The following is a 16,563-nucleotide window of genomic DNA, read 5'->3' on the forward strand; positions in this document are numbered from 1 at the left end:
ACAAGGACATTGCAACTACCACCATAGATTGAACACAGAGTGACGTAAGTATCAAAGTTTCCAGCGTTATTGTTTTAGACAGCCATTAGTTTTCACAACACATAGTAAGAAAAACAAAGTCTCACATAGTTTTGATAACACTTTGCTTAACTACTGACCGCAGCAACCGCCACCATTGTTCTGTTGGATTGGCTGACCTTTCATTTGGACAGTTCCACTTCCTGATGTCTTGTTTGCATTCGTCTGGCTTCCCATTCTGAAACAGTAATGATGATATATGGTCAGATTCAATAAAACGAAACTGAACAAGTAAATCTCTATACAATAAGATCAAACACATGAAAAAATCTACCATATGATCTAATAACAGAAGGAAAGAGAACATTAATGCAGGAACTTTGTATCTCTCCATCAGTCATCAAGACTCCAAAAACGTATATCCGATTTAACATTTTAAATAAATGGTTCATTTCATGAATTGCAGCAGAAAAACCCAGAGAATGCTTTGATGTATAATGGCAGTTAATGAGAAGAATTTAGACAAGCTTCACTAGGGAATATAGACTAAAATGTTGCAGAAACTGAGGAAATTTAAAAGACAGCGAACATACTTCTTCTTGATCTCGCCAGCAATAGTTAAGAATGCTTGTTCGACGTTGGTAGAATCCTTAGCACTGGTCTCAAGAAAGGGTATTCCAAGCTCATCTGCCAAGGCCTGTAGTGATTTTTCGAATAGATGAAACGTAAGATAAGCAAGTGAGAGCTGTGTTAAGAGGAGAAACGGCTACTGAACATAAGCAAAATTTAATCTCTGAAATCAGATTATCAACTTTGGAGTTTGCTTTTTTAGCAGAAAAAAAAAAGCTTTGGAGTTTGGTCAGTGATCATATAAATATATTCGTCGCACCTAATACTGTGGTATAACAATATCAATGATCTTTTACTATGATCACAAGTTTAAAGATTTGTGCTACAATGATATGATCAAATGAATAAAAGGTAAAGTTCTATGGAAACAATGCTTGCAACTCATCTAAATCCACACTGGAAAGACGCACAATCATAACTGAAAACTACTAGTTGTAGATGCAAGCTTACCTTTCCAGTTTCGGTGGAAACAACTTTACTTTCAACCATATCATTCTTATTACCAATAAGAAGCTTGCATACACTGTCATTAGCATATCTGTCGATCTCACTCAACCACTGCTTCACGTTGTTGAAGCTCTCCATCTCAGTACAGTCATACACAACCTGTTGCAATATTTTTATCAGTTAAAGAGTGGGTTTGAACATTGAAGACTAAAAAAATAAAGTCTTTTGAGGATTCTTCTTTCCACTAACAAACATGTTTCAGAGCAGGGGAACATGATAAAAGCGCCACCAGGTACTAAACCACTTAAAAAGTAAACTCAAACTGAACAAAACAAACACACAAATCTAGTTAAACAAAAAGTATGTAAATAAGAAAGCAGATAAGAGTACTCACGATGATTCCATGAGCTCCTCTGTAGTAGCTGCTAGTGATGGTCCTGAAACGCTCCTGCCCAGCAGTATCCCACTGAAGATAACCATCAACAGTAACACATAATTATCCTAAACATGTTATATACAAATGATCTCACTGAAGAGAAGATCCACAATACATGACTTTAACATATAATTAACAAGTTACAAAAATGCCTTAAACTCACGATTTGCAGCTTAATCGTCTTCCCATCCTGCTCAATCGTCCTAATTTTCTGCAATTCGAACCACATTATAAGCAACTTCGCAATGAAAAAATCAATTCACATATCAATACCATATAGTATATGCTCAATGGTCATAACTTTCTGCTAATCGAACCACATTATAAGCAACTTTTGTGATAACCAAATCAATCACATAAAAAACTATATAGTATACGATCATTTAGGATTATGAAAGCAACGTACGAAGTCAACACCAATGGTACTTATGTAACTGTCGATGTACGCATCATCCTGCACACAAAATCAAATCGAAACAAAAAAAAAATCAGCGAATCTCATCTTCAACGTTTCGAAAGAGAATCGAATCAAAATCAAGTCGAGCTCACAGCGAATCGAAGAAGCAGGCATGATTTTCCAACGGAGGAGTCGCCGATCAACAGAAGCTTGAAGAGGTAATCGCTACAAAAAACGCACAAAAGTAAGAAGAAGATTGAGCTGTATAATTGGGGAATGCGATATAGAGGGGAAATCACTTACTACTCGTTGCTCATGGTTTCTCGAGCTCTTCGTGAGTTTTTCCGATTGATTCGAGAGATTTTTCCCAGGAAAAAAAGAAAGTTTTTCTAGGAAAAAAATAAAAGGAGGTTACGGTTAGGCGTGTCGATTAAAGTGCTGTGAACATTGATTGAACCCCCCACGACTTCAATGTTGATTTTCTTCTACAGTTTTTAAATTATTTTCCTTTACTTGTCTCCGTGACAATAAAGAAGCTTTTGACCTTGTCTCACTAATTTCTTTTAAACTTTGGACTTGTCTTCTTCTGGGCCTTTTAATACATAGTGGGCTGGGCTCAAATCTTGGAGTTCCTTCCGGTTCTGGAGAGAAGTGGAAGAAGAACTATTATTTTTTGTTCGGAGCTCAACGTCAACTTATATTAGCCCTGTTCGTTTTATCATCGATGTGTCCAGCGGCAGCATCCGATAATTAAACCTTTCATCACGGCAACATACTACACCGGTGAAGTACCGCTGCGGCAGCTAACAACAAACGAAACGGATGCCAAAAATTAAATATAATATTAAAAAACATTTCTTATCAAAATTGGTAAAAACCAATAAGCTACAAATACTATTTGTTTCATATATTTTATTTTGTTTATATTCATTTCATATTCACAGTTTAATACTAAAGACAAAATTTATTCAAGCATACTTAAACCACAAAGTTACAAGACACAAATAACTCTGAGAGGAAATTGAGACCTAAACAAGCCAACTATCTTATAACGTCAACATAAGATTGGATTTGAGTTTCGTATCGGTTCAGAGGAGATTCATGAAAGAATGTAAAGTAACAGAGTTCTTTAGGTAAAGTATGTTGTTATTCATCTTGGAGAAGGCCTCCTTATATACACAATACATCGACTAGAGATAGACTCAAATATACATGTCATTATCTCCAACATATTAGGAGTCTTTATCTACAAGACTTATCTCTAACCTCTAGTCCTTATCTCAACACTCCCCTTCAAGTTGGTGAGTGTAGATTGCAAACTCCCAACTTGGACATCAAGTAATCAAATGCATAACGACCAAGTCCTTTAGTTAACACGTCCGCCAGTTGATCAGTTGTCCGTACATACTTCGTTGCTATCAGTCTTCCTTTCACTGCATCTCTGACGCTGTGACAGTCTGCCTCGATATGCTTGGTGCGCTCATGGAAAACTGGGTTCGCTGCTATGTGCATTGCAGCTTTATTGTCGCAGAACATGTCCATTGGACCATTTTCATAAACTCCAAAATCCGCTAACAGACGCTTCATCCACTTAAGTTCTTTTAAGGCATCAGACATTGACCTGTACTCAGCTTCTGCTGATGAATGCGACACTGTATCCTGCTTCTTAGTCTTCCATGCGATTGGTGATCCTCCCAAATGTACTACAAACGCTGATAATGATCGTCGAGTTCGCGGACATCCTTGCCAGTCAGAGTCGCAGTATATTTGTGTGCGCAGAGAGCTGTTTGACGAAAGCAATATCCCTTGTCCTGGTGTGCCCTTAATGTAGCGAACTACCCGAACTGCAGCATCCCAATGGCGCTTCTGTGGCTTGTGCATTACCTGAGACAGAACATGTACTGCATAGCATAACTCTGGTCGACTAATAGTTAGGTAGACCAGTCTACCAACCAATCGCCGAAACCTAACTGGATCATTGTACAACGGTTCTGAGGGATCAACCGATAATAGCGTATGATTCTGCTCCACTGGAATAGAAAGAGGCTGACAGCCAAGTAACCCTGCGTCTGTAATAATGTCTAGCGCGTACTTTCTTTGTGAAAGAAAGAAACCGGATGATCCTCGTGAGACTTCAATGCCAAGAAAGTATTTGGCTCTGCCCAAATCCTTCATACGAAAACACTTACTTAAGTATTGTTTGAACTTCACCAACATGTCTAGATTGCTGCAGCAAATAATCAGGTCATCGACGTATACTAGGACTCGAAGACTGTCCTCGCCTTTGATGAATGTAAAGAGCGAGTAGTCTTCATATGACTGAACGAAACCCGCCTGCAACAGAGCATCACTGAGCTTTTTGAACCAGCACCTTGGAGCCTGTTTCAGACCGTAGAGGGACTTGCGTAATTTGCAAACCATGTTGGGATCATCAGCTTTATATCCTGGCGGCAACTTCATGTATACCTCTTCCTCTAAATCGCCATGAAGGAAGGCGTTATAGACGTCCATTTGATGTACTTCCCAGCCTCTAACCGCTGCAATTTTGAATAACATACGAACTGTAGTGATCTTGGCTACAGGTGCGAAAGTTTCCTCATAATCCTCCCCTTCAACTTGACGATTGCCACACACAACCAGGCGTGACATAGGTCTCTCAACCGTGCCGTCGGGATTAAATTTGTACTTAAAGATCCACTTGCAGATGAGAGCTCGTTTCCCGGGAGGTAAGTGTGTAAGATCCCAAGTGTGTTGATCCTCAAGAGCCGTGATCTCAAGACCCATTGAGTTTCGCCAGCGTTCATCTTCCATAGCTTCTTTGAAGCTTTTGGGTTCATCTCCAGCTGTTACCGCTGCTAAAAAGACACGGTGATACGCAGAAAAGAGCTCATCGGAGACATAATGTTCAATGGGATAAAGTGATGTACCTGAGACCAATGGAGAGGACAATGATTGAATTTGAGTGCCAGTGAGAGCAGAGGAGTTATGTTTATCGGTTTGAGCGGGTGTTACCAACGCACTTGCATTGTAGGTGACAAAATCCTTAAGCTTAACTGAGGGAACTTTCTGACGATGGCCTCGTCCCATCTCTGCAGGAGGTGCAGTGACTGTTTCTTGAACAGATACCGCAGGTTCACAAGCGGGAGGAGGAGTTGCAGCAGCATTGTCAACGGCATTGTCCTCAACCGTGGCGATAGGAGGGGTACTCCCCTTGTCGAAGACAATCTGTTCTTCTTCAATAGGAACTGGAACAGGGAGAGCTGTAACAGGAGCCTGTAACGAGTCTTCCTGGTAAGGGAAGCTGGCTTCATCAAAAACAACATCGCGAGATATGAAGAACTCTTCCTTCTCGATGTCAAAGAGTCGCCAGCCCTTTTTGCCATATGGATAGCCTACAAAAATACACTTTCTGCTTCTCTCACCGAATTTGTCCTTATCTCGTGTGTAGCGGTGAGCAAAGCATAAGCACCCAAACGTCTTTATGATCGTATAAGAAGGTGGTTTGCCATGAAGACACTCATACGGAGTGATGCCCTTCAAGATACTTGATGGAGTTCGATTTATAACATGCGCAGCCGCTAGAATGCTTTCTCCCCAAAACTTAGTTGACAAGTTTGATTGAAAAAGTAGTGATCTCGCCACATTGAGAATGTGTCTGTGTTTTCTTTCAACCCTTCCATTCTGTTGTGGAGTTGAGACACAGGAGGTTTGGTGGAGAATTCCATGTTCAGAGAAGTACTTTGACAAGCACATAAACTCGGATCCGTTATCTGATCTCACAATCTTGACTAGTTTTCCGAACTGTCTATGAACCATTGCGCAAAAATTTGGTAAGATCGTGCGAACCTCTCTCTTTTCAAGTAGTAGGTAAATCCATACTGCACGCGAGAAGTCGTCGACAATGGTTAGAAAATACGAAGCACCGCAAGAGGATGGTATGCGGTATGGTCCCCATAGATCGACATGTATTAAACTGAAACTTTCAGGAGCTTTATTATTACTATCAGAGAAAACTTCTCGAGTCTGTTTAGACTTAAAACAAATTTCACATCCACCAAACTTGTCATGAATGTTTTTAGCACCAACAATGAAAGGCAAAAAATCCAAAACAGCAAAAGCAGGATGTCCCAAACGCCTGTGCCACAGTGCCTGATCCTCAGCGGCTCGAACTCTGAGACTCCTAGCGATGGTGACACCCCGATAAACATAAACACCATTCCGTTCTTCACCGGCTCCAATCAGGGTCCTCGTAAAACGGTCCTGCAATATGCATAAGGTATCAGTGAACACAGCAAAACAACCAGTCTGCTTCAATAACTTCGCAACAGACAGCAAAGTGCAGTTCAAGTTTGGTACAAATAGAACATGATCGAGAACTAAATCCTTCGATAACCGCAGAGAACCACTCTTTAATGCGTAAACAATACTTCCATCTGCAAATGAGACGGGACAGGGAGGGATACTGTGTACTGACTCAAGGACATATACATCACCAGTCATGTGGTGTGATGCGCCTGAGTCTAAGATAACCTCTCTTGTCTGAACCTTACCATTCAAGCGATCCGGTACATGAGTTGATTTTTGTTGCTCCAATAACTGCGTGAGAGATGCCCATTGTTCCGCAGTAAAGGCTGGAAACGTTCCAGGAGATGGAGCCTGTGCAGCGTTTGAACGAGGTTGCTGTTGTTGAGGATAATTTCCCCTACCTCGTCCACGTGATGAACCTCCTCTTCCTCTGCTTGATCCTCTGCCACCACGATCGTTTGGATTTGGATTCTTTTCCAGCCACCATTCTGGAAATCCGATGATCTGCCAGCACTCTTTTTTTTCGTGACCGGTACGTCCGCAATGAGAGCAGACCATCATAGACCGAGAGGTAGCAACAGCCGCAGCATTGAACCCACTTGTCGGAGCTTCCTCTGCTTTCACTCCAAAACCAACGGCTTCTTGCTTTGGCTCTGTTTTTGACGTTGATAGTCTCCTTTCCTCCCTGATGACTCGTTGATAGACGCTATTCAGATCAGGAAGTGGTTCCATCGAGATGATGTTTGTTACCACATTCCCAAACCGAACTTCGTCGAGCCCCATGAGGAATTGGTGAACTCGTTCTTCTTCATGCTCTTGCTTGATACTTGTCATCGCCGAGCAGGTACACTTTGGAAGTGGCTTGTACATAAGGAGCTCCTCCCAACGGATCGACAACTTGCCGAAGTAGTCAATTACACTCATTCCATCTTGCCTGCACGCCGCTAGTTCAGCTCTAAGTTGATGAGCCCTGACGGCGTTCCCAATAGAGAAACGTTGAGCAAGATCTTCCCACAACTTGTGAGCATCGGACGCAAACGTCACCGTTGAGCGAATCTTAGGTGAAATAGAGGTTCTGATCCATCCGATGATCATGGAGTTCACTGTCTTCCACGCATCTAGATCTCCAGAGTCGGTTTCGATAGAGTACCATCTATGAATCCCCACTTTCTCTTTGCACGTAGAGCATTCTCCAACTCGGAAGCCCATTCAGCATAGTTCTCACCGGTGAGTTGTACTGAAGATATCGCTACACCCGGATTGTCAGACGTAGCTAGGTCATAAGGTGACTTGAGGACCGACGTGGTTCCCGTTGTCATTGATAACGATAGCGTGAGAACTAAGGAACGTTTTTTTTTTTTTTTTTTTTTAGATTTTTAGGGCTGGCTCTGATACCATGTAAAGTAACAGAGTTCTTTAGGTAAAGTATGTTGTTATTCATCTTGGAGAAGGCCTCCTTATATACACAATACATCGACTAGAGATAGACTCAAATATACATGTCATTATCTCCAACATATTAGGAGTCTTTATCTACAAGACTTATCTCTAACCTCTAGTCCTTATCTCAACAAAGAACTATGGTTTTAACTAGTGTTCGGAGAGAGGAATGCAAAAACAATGTAAGCAACAAGTTCATTAGACACGCTTACATTTGATCAGACTGCATAAGACACACGTAATATCAGATGAGCAAATAAAATATGATAATAACAAATCCTTGCATTATATTTGACATGCCCACCATTTCTATCATTTTATCGCTCTAATCAAATGTTGATTAAGAAATTCTTAATTCACTAATATACATTCTTACTTTTTGTTTATATACACAATAAAAATAATACTCCCATAATCCCACTCCTTAATTTATCATTTATTGTTTCCATCAAATCTGCTTTGAAAAAATCAATGTGTTTGCTATGTAGCAAAATTTAGCAAAAACAAATATAGACAAAACCCAAATTTAAAATCTCAGTGATTTTCCTCATCAAAATATCCTAGTTATAAATACACTACACGACAACAAAAGAAAACAATCTCAATCTTGATCTTATTCAAGAATCACAAAAAGGTAAAGAGAGAGATTCATTAGAAAAATGGCGATCGTGGGCCCTCAATTTTGCGCACCGTACCCGGTAGATTTGGGTATCGTACGTAAGGTGATGACTATAACAGACGGCAACTTCGCCGTCACAGACGTTAACGGAAACCTCCTTTTCAAAGTCAAAGAACCATTGTTTAGCCTCTCCGACAAAAGGTTCTTACTAGACGCTTCAGACAATCCGATTCTGACGTTGAGAGAAAACGTAAGAGCACAAATTAAACCTTTTGTTTTATAACGTGTGCATGGATTAAGTCCCATTATTCAATTTTTTTGTTATGAAAAAAAATTGTAGAAAGTGAGCCTGCACGATAGGTGGCAAGTATTTAGAGGGAAGAGTACTAACCAAAATGATTTGGTGTACACGTTGAAACGATCGTCGATGATTCAATTGATGAAGCCAAAGCTAGACGTGTTTTTGGCTCAAAACAAGGAAATGAAGGTATGTGACTTCCATGTTAAAGGAAGTTGGATCGACCGATCATGCGTCGTCTACGCCGGCAAATCTGATGCCATTGTTGCTCAGGTAATCATATTTCATCATTATCTGGTCCATATAGCTAGTTCATACACAGAGCCGGTTTATAGACTTAATCGAATGAAACACTAAATTTTTGCCTCTAAATTTTTAAAACCGATTTATACAGGTCCATAGTAGCTAATTTCTATTGACAGAACTGACTTTAAGCACAATCTAATAAAAATATTCGTTTTGTTTTCCAGATTTAAAGAAATATATATATGTAAATCGCATGGTCCTAAATTATAAAAAAAAATCTTATTAAAATTAAATTGTTTATGATCCCAGAACTTTTTGATTATACCATGTTCATATAGTCCGATCGTAACGTTTTTTTGTTGTTGCGTTATATGGTTTTTCAGATGCACAAGAAACATACCGCGCAGAGCATATTAATAGGGAAGAGTAACTTCTCGGTCACGGCTTATCCGAACGTTGATTATGCTTTTATAGTCTCTCTCATTGTAATTCTCGATGACATTAACCGAGAAGATTCTGAAGACTAAACACACAATTTTAATGGAATGATTCTTGTTTTGTAATAGTATGAAATAAGAATTCGTGAATCTTGATGTTTTGTATTGATATGAATATGATATTTTCATGGATACATTTCTCTTTGTCTCGACAAAGGATTATCGAAAGTCTTCAGGGTTATTCAGTTCCTTCAACAGGTAATCGACTGTACTCTTGATAAGTGTAACATTTGACTTAGACAGCTTCTTCTTATCCACTACTCTCTTTTTCGTACTTTTTATTCTGGTAAAAGGATCTCCAACTCATTCTATTTTTTGGTTTAAAATAGTCTCGATTAAAAATGCTTTATCCTGTATTTTAAGACAATCTTCAATACAACTATATTTTCCCTCTATAACAAAGTTTCTCTATAATAAAGACTAATATAGAAATGTTTAAAAAAATAGAATAATATTAGAGATGGTCTAGTAGTGTAAAATCTGATTTACTATATAAATTGAGTTTAATCCATTTATTTCTGTTAATCACTCTACTTTCCCTCTAAAATATATTATCATTAGAATATAACTAATTCTATTATAGAATTACTCTATTTTTTTTAAATGAACCATTGGTGGTGATCTAAGGATCATTAATGATTAAGGTTTGATTGTATAATGCATGTGATTTATCTAAATATGTAACAAAAGATTTTACCAATGGTCCAACATGAGAAAAGATTGGGAAATTTCCAAATGTTTTTTTGATCAACAATTTTGGTAAAAGAGTAAGGGTATTTTCCTTTTTATACAAAGCAAATGGTGTGACATCATGGAATGGTATATTCCAACGAGCAAATAGCTCTACATGTCGGCCACGGATGATGATGAACCCAATCCAATCTTGAATGAGAATTTGATGCATGTTAGCTCCTTCTTGTGCCCATCAAGCATCTTCATCGTAAGTGAGTATTTACCCTATGAGAAGTAACATGATTAGATTGCTCGATAAATGCAGAATCCGACCAACAATTTCTGCTATGGAAAATATAATAAAACAATCTTGACAACTACTAGGCCATTTGTTATGTTTGCTAAAGGATAACATAAAATTCAAATCAGCCTAATGAATCAGCCTGGTAGAGTATATCCCACAAATCCAGGGGCAGATCTGGGCACAGCCCATCAAAAGATCTAAGCAAAAAGAGATAAAGAACACTCAATAAACTTACAGGAGGAGTATAACCGGGTAGAACTTGCGAGTGCGCTACTAAGAAATCTCCAACTGCCACTGGACAACTTGTCTCATCACAAAGATCATGCGTCTCAGAATGAATATGCCACCCAAAGTATGACACTTCGATCACCAGCTTTCCTCGTGAGATCACACTATCTTCATATACACAAATCAAACAGAAAAAAACACCATAATTACAAGAGAAACTCCATTTAAATCTATCAACTTCTTGAACAACAATTAGACATAACGATCGTTCTGAGAACATAACATGTTCAAGTTTGCAATTGACACTTTTACAGAACAAAACATCACAACAAACAAAGATATGTGCGTCATATATGCAATGAATGTGTACCTGTGTTAGCAGAGATGCTGAAAGTGGCTGGCTGGCCAGTAACTATAGGATCAGGCGATATATCAACTCCATGGACCTTTACTTGATACTCTTCGTTGTTATCTGCAACCAAACACATACCAAATCAGATCAAGATTCTGGGTTTCTCTCCAAATTTAACAGGAGGATCATCATCATCAAAGACATTGACTTTGAACCAAAACTAAGATTCAAACATCAAACCCATCTCAAGAATCAAAAGTCATCGACTTTCAATCTAAAGTTAACAGAATCAACATCAAAGACAATGACTTTAAACATCAAACCCAGCTCAAGATCATCAAATTACAACGACCCAGAATCAAAAGTCATCGACTTTGTCATCGAAAACACTACAAACGAGACGAAACACAGTTGAGTTCAAAGGGACCAAAACATACCGCAGTAACTGACATCGGTGGCTCTAACAATCGTCGAGACGAAGAGAAGACAAGAGATAATAGCGAGAGCAAATCTCGACATGATTGACAGATTCTCGGAGCAGAAGAAGAGTTTTTTTTTCAGGAGTTTGAGATGATGATTAGAGAGGACAAAGGAGACTAAAAACAAGCAAAGAGACAGAACATACATGCTTGAATCGGGATTCTCGTTTCACAAGGAATGTCTGATAGATCTTGACCGTTCGTTTAGGTGGGTCCTTGATTTATGAAAATTGACGGTTTGGATTTTGTGGAATGTGTGGTTAACCGCAGAGGATTTGGCAGTGAACAAACCGTTAGGTGGGATTTTTGTGTATAATTTCAATTTGTGGTTATCACTTGGCAACAAAAAATAGTTGGAATTTGCCAGCTCAGATTTGACGTTTTTTAATAATACAGCTCAAAATTGACTACCATTATTTTGGAAACAAATAGAATAATTTATTAGTTCAATGAATCTGCTCTTTCCAACATGAAATCGATTTATATATAAAACATTTCTTCCTAAATACTTCCACAAATATAAACTTTTTAATATTAATAAAACATATTAAGTTGCAATAATAAATGTATCATATTTTTGTTGTTTTTATTTTTTAATAAATTCTAACCAATAGAAACTAAATAAAGTTAATTATTTTTCTAACAATTTACAACATTTTAATAGAAAACGCAAAAATACATTTTTGTGAAACAAATTTTTTTTTTAAACATCTATTTTAATAAATAGAAGGAGTATAAAATAATTTTAGAGATTTTAGCACCTTTTCAGTATTATCTATCCAAATCATAATTGCGAGATGACATGACATGACACTTAATGGTGGTCATTTTTGTTAAAATATGATTAATTATTTTTCATTTATTATATTTAAATTAAAATTAATATCAAACTTATATATCATTGTATGAGAAATTCCTAAGGATAACAGTTTTTAAATTTTGTCACAAAAATAGTATTTCATGAGAAAAATTATCAACATTTTTTTTATTAAAAAGTAAAAAATTATTTATATCGTAGAGTTAACTAATCTAAATTTAAGGTTTAAAGTCAAAGAGATGGGTTTTGAGAATATGGTTTCAAATTTTTAAAAATAAAAATAGACTATTTTGGTTATTTTTTTTATTAAAGGCTTTTTTGTAACAAAAACTCAAAAATAACTATTTGAAAGAATTGTCTTATATGTATTCTATTTTATTTTTTATTTTTTATTTTTCTAGAATTTAAAAAGAAACATTGTTTCTCTAAAGATTTTGCGAAGGACAGAATTGGCCAAAATTCTTATCTTATTTATCTATTCAATTTTTAGTATCATTTTTTTCCTTCATTTTGTTTTTTCTTTTCTGTAGAAATATATTATATATTAAACATTATTTTTAGGCCCTCTTGGCTCAGGCCCATAAGGTAAAAGGCTTATTTGATAAATCACACTGACGACAATTCGGAGCGAGAAGTTTCAAAGGAGCTTCTTTTTTTTTCTGTTCCTTTTTGACAGATGGCTAGATTCCTTCTCCTCTGTTTCCTCTTCGCGGCGGCGCTGACGTCATCATTGACGGAAGCCGGCGACGACAACAGAGTCTACTCTCCTTGCTCAGATTCAACAGTCGCGGTAGGCGACGGATTCACTTTCGGCATTGCCTTCGCGGCGAGAGCTTCTTTCTTTGGCACCAATCGTTCCGTTCAGTACTCTCCCTGCGATCGTCGCCGCCTCTCCCTCAGCGGCAACTCTGAGCTCGCCGTGTTCAGACCTAAAGTCGATGAGATCACCCTCTTGACGATCAATACCTCGTCGAGCTCCTCTAGTTTCCGCCCGGTTAGTTCTCAATCTCTGATCTATGGTGGTGTGAATTTAGGGTTTTTGATTGTAGGATTTGATCAGATCAGAAAGATAAGGACCGTCGTAGGAGAGTTTCAGTTGGATCTGAATTTTTCCGACCAGATTAGTTTAGTTTGTTGGCTTGTCGTAAAGTCTGCGATTTTGCTTTGTTGCCAAGTTTGGTAGTTAGTTGTCTTGATGCTAAGCTAATGGTCCACATTTCTTGCATCAATGTCCTCATCCGTTGCAAAGGTTTTGTTGTGTCAGTGAGATGAGAGGTTGATAAGAGTTAGGTGATAAGCAGGTTAACTTATGATTTGTATGTCATTAGAGAACTAGTGCAGATATCACTGGCAAAAGTTGATTTTAGTAAGTTTCATTGCCAAACATTATATGAGATTACTAAAATTTGTTTTTTTTTTTGCTTAAAAGTTGAGGTCTTGAATGTATGTGTTAGCTTTTCATGATGATGATACTTTGTGATTCCAGGATTCATCAAAGGGATACATGGTAGCTTTCGCTGGTGCGAAATACGCTGCAAGATCAGTTCCAATTATGGTTGCTGACAACGATCACGTCGTGACAAGCTTCACCCTTGTAAAGCTCATATCAGTCTACATTTTCATCTTATAGAAACTTCTACCTCTATGATCATCACATGTGTTAATCTTTATTTTGTGGAAATGATCTTACAGGTTCTTGAGTTTCAGAAAGGTAGGCTTGAGAACTTGTTCTGGAAGAAAGACGGATGCTCAAAATGTTCTGGAAATGCCAAATTCGTGTGCCTCAACAAAGAAGAATGCGCTATTAAAAGACAAAGCTGCAAGAACCAAGGAGGGCAAGTAGATTGCAGCTTGGGGATCCAGTTGGCGTTCTCCGGCACGGATAAGCACTACACCGCGTTGAACTCGTGGTACGAAGTTGCGAATCTGAAGCAGTACTCGCTTTATGGCCTATATTCTAATCTGAAGGGTTCACTAAGCAGCCAATTCAATAACCTCTTCTGATGAGTTTCTTTCTCCTCATGTGTGTTGCTTCTTTTGTAATTTTGTATTATCAAACGGTCCCGTCCTCACATGATGTATGATATATATTTACTTTATTCTATTACATGGCTTGTAACTTTTTCATGAACAAAGATTTACGCTATCAAGTGCGTTTGGTTCAAATGCTCTCATATACCTCCGCCAAACACAACAAGAAAAACACAAAATCATATAAAGTGCACCAAATAATAGCAACATAGCATCATAGATAGATACAAAGGAAATATTCTACTGGTTTGATTAAAAAGGTTTCAAAGAAAGAATAGATTTGCAAATTACGAAACTCACTTCAACGCAATAGAAGACGCCTTGCCTGAGGAGGATTTGGTGGTGACCCTTGACCTGAAGTTGGCTGACCTCCTCCACCACCACCGCCACCTCCGTTGTTCCATGGTTTAACGACAGCAAGAACCACAACAACTATGATAATGATGAGAATGAGAATAGCGATACATGTCCATTTACGGGTGTTCTTCTGGTAAACCCGAGCGGTCTGCAGCTGCTCAGTTCCACCTCGGATAAAGGAGCTAGCTCGGCCCACGTGGCTCTCGATGTCGTCGAGCTGAGCTCCCTGGTGCTCGACCAGCACCGCCATGTCGAGAAACACTTGGTGAAGCTCCCTGAGATTCTTCTCAATGTCTTTTACCGCGTCATGCCTCTCTTGGATCTCGTTGATGGTGTCTAAGACACGTCCTCTTCCTTGTTCTTGTATTGCTTTCTGCAAGAATCTCTCACTTTCTCCTGCAATAAAAACAGTTCCCCAACGTTACACACCACTCACCTAAGAGTATGTCTAGTTTCTGATCCCACGCTTCTTTTCAAATCCAGGTCTAAGCATGGCATGCGGATTCGAACATAACCGAACCAAATCAGTTCAGGTTCGGTTTGAGTTCAGTTTAATTCCACAATTGAAAAAAAAAATCAGTTGTCGGTAGGTTGACAATCAGTTCGGTTTTTCAAAGAAAAAAAAACCAAATCATACCGATTTTAACCAAATTCTAAATCAAACTAATCAAAATTTCCACCTATCAAACCGAAATAACCAAAATTATCCAATTTTTAAATTAATTTAAACCAAAATCTAATTGAAACCGGAAACATTGGTTAAATTCGGCAGAAATTCAACAAAGGAGCTACTCAAATACCAAACCAAAAAAAAACTTCGGTTCAATCCGCCACAGCTTTCAGCGAATTGAACTAACCGAATAACCAAATTAACTGAACCGAACTACCCGAAGGAACCGAACAGACTATCTAAGCATCCAAACTCCGAGAATTCAACTAACCTGTAGAGATCAACCGATCCAAAGTCCTCTCATCCGGATTCTCTCCGGTGACAGTGAAGTACCTCCTCTGCACAGTATCCCTATACTCAGACGAGATCAGCTCCCTCAAGCGGTTGAAACTATCCATCGAATCCTTCAGCTTCTTCCTCAAACCATTGAGAACAGACGTCCGTGTACGATCCGACGAGGATCCAGGTCCACATCCGGGAAGGCTCCGATTAGCGGCGTTGGAGCGATCGAGCGCCTCGAGTTTCACCTTGATCATCTTCGCTTTCTTCAGAGCCACTCCGACGTCAGCGTCCATCTTCGAGCGGAGATCCTTGACGGCTTCGGCATTGTGAAGCGTCTTGCTGTGCTCGTGAGAGGATCGGAGCGTGTCGTTGAGCCGATCTAGCTCCTTTAGCTCTTCTTTGACGGATTCGACGTCTTCGAAGAACTTGTCGAGGTTAACTCCCGCCGGATGCGTCATCTGGACTCCTCCGCCGCCGCCGCCGTTGTCTCCGCTGCTGCTGCGGAAGCGGGAGAATGAGCTGGAAAACAGATCGTTCATCGAGAATCAAAAATCAAACTCAAAAAATTGAGAGGGATTCAGATCGTATTCGATTAAGAGACTTAATAAGGAAGGGAGAAAGTCGTACTGATTCAACCACACGGTTTGGTGGACGACGGAAGAAGGTAGAGAGAGAGAGAGGAAAAGTCCAAAATTTAATTATTTTCTTATAATATGTTTTTGGAGAAAGGTCAAAAGAGGAGAGGAGAGAGAAAGTCAAGAAGGAGGACTTGGTGATTGACTTGGAAGCTTCGTAGTGATGGCGGAGAAGGAAAGCTGATAGTGAAAGCGTGTAGCGTTCAAATATGGTAAGCATAAAAAACCAGAGCGGAGAAATTAATTGTCATTGTTGGGCCCAAATTTAAGCCTACATTTAAACAGGCCTGGGTTCATTTATGTCTTTCACCCATTAAAAATTTAAATTTCGAGGGTTTTTTTTAAAAAACAATTTGAATTTTGAAGTGAGTTTTGACCAGGTCACATACGCTGGAGCTATGTC

General features: G+C 38.8%; 6 protein-coding genes across 7 annotated transcripts; 2 read left to right on the forward strand and 4 right to left on the reverse strand.

The window, feature by feature from the left end:
* Window positions 1-5: 5 nt before the first annotated feature.
* On the reverse strand, window positions 6-2,481 carry LOC103859406 (ras-related protein RABD1). The gene is made up of 8 exons (XM_009136932.3): window positions 2,232-2,481; window positions 2,081-2,153; window positions 1,938-1,985; window positions 1,695-1,742; window positions 1,490-1,561; window positions 1,099-1,254; window positions 612-715; window positions 6-256 (listed from the first exon to the last, which is right to left on the reverse strand). The coding sequence occupies exons 1-8, from the start codon at window positions 2,243-2,245 to the stop codon at window positions 151-153; spliced, it is 621 nt and encodes a 206-aa protein (XP_009135180.1). The 5' UTR covers window positions 2,246-2,481; the 3' UTR covers window positions 6-150.
* A 3,413-nt stretch (window positions 2,482-5,894) lies between these two features.
* LOC117132874 lies at window positions 5,895-7,857 on the reverse strand. Its single transcript, XM_033288267.1, has 2 exons — window positions 6,479-7,857; window positions 5,895-6,188 (listed from the first exon to the last, which is right to left on the reverse strand). The coding sequence occupies exons 1-2, from the start codon at window positions 7,440-7,442 to the stop codon at window positions 6,154-6,156; spliced, it is 999 nt and encodes a 332-aa protein (XP_033144158.1). The 5' UTR covers window positions 7,443-7,857; the 3' UTR covers window positions 5,895-6,153.
* Window positions 7,858-8,126: 269 nt separating this feature from the next.
* LOC103859407 (protein LURP-one-related 10) lies at window positions 8,127-9,495 on the forward strand. The gene is made up of 3 exons (XM_009136934.3): window positions 8,127-8,542; window positions 8,633-8,863; window positions 9,220-9,495. Exons 1-3 carry the CDS (start codon window positions 8,333-8,335, stop codon window positions 9,361-9,363), a joined length of 585 nt encoding a protein of 194 aa, XP_009135182.1. The 5' UTR covers window positions 8,127-8,332; the 3' UTR covers window positions 9,364-9,495.
* A 502-nt stretch (window positions 9,496-9,997) lies between these two features.
* Window positions 9,998-11,535, reverse strand: LOC103859408 (putative phosphatidylglycerol/phosphatidylinositol transfer protein DDB_G0282179). The gene is made up of 4 exons (XM_009136935.3): window positions 11,327-11,535; window positions 10,908-11,009; window positions 10,545-10,705; window positions 9,998-10,290 (listed from the first exon to the last, which is right to left on the reverse strand). The coding sequence occupies exons 1-4, from the start codon at window positions 11,514-11,516 to the stop codon at window positions 10,177-10,179; spliced, it is 567 nt and encodes a 188-aa protein (XP_009135183.2). The 5' UTR covers window positions 11,517-11,535; the 3' UTR covers window positions 9,998-10,176.
* Window positions 11,536-12,797: 1,262 nt separating this feature from the next.
* Window positions 12,798-14,351, forward strand: LOC103859409. The gene is made up of 3 exons (XM_009136936.3): window positions 12,798-13,179; window positions 13,672-13,779; window positions 13,878-14,351. The coding sequence occupies exons 1-3, from the start codon at window positions 12,862-12,864 to the stop codon at window positions 14,187-14,189; spliced, it is 738 nt and encodes a 245-aa protein (XP_009135184.1). The 5' UTR covers window positions 12,798-12,861; the 3' UTR covers window positions 14,190-14,351.
* Window positions 14,341-16,467, reverse strand: LOC103859411 (syntaxin-121). 2 transcript variants are annotated; one of them, XM_009136938.3, is made up of 3 exons: window positions 16,153-16,450; window positions 15,515-16,044; window positions 14,341-14,969 (listed from the first exon to the last, which is right to left on the reverse strand). In XM_009136938.3, the coding sequence occupies exons 2-3, from the start codon at window positions 15,981-15,983 to the stop codon at window positions 14,518-14,520; spliced, it is 921 nt and encodes a 306-aa protein (XP_009135186.1). In that variant the 5' UTR covers window positions 15,984-16,044; window positions 16,153-16,450; the 3' UTR covers window positions 14,341-14,517. The 2 variants fall into 2 exon arrangements, with proteins under 2 accessions (XP_009135186.1, XP_009135185.1); XM_009136937.3 differs by having other exon boundaries at window positions 14,384-14,969; window positions 15,515-16,467.
* Between the last annotated feature and the right edge of the window lie 96 nt (window positions 16,468-16,563).

Source organism: Brassica rapa, chromosome A03, assembly GCF_000309985.2.
Source record: "Brassica rapa cultivar Chiifu-401-42 chromosome A03, CAAS_Brap_v3.01, whole genome shotgun sequence".
In the NCBI taxonomy this organism is placed as follows: domain Eukaryota; kingdom Viridiplantae; phylum Streptophyta; class Magnoliopsida; order Brassicales; family Brassicaceae; genus Brassica; species Brassica rapa.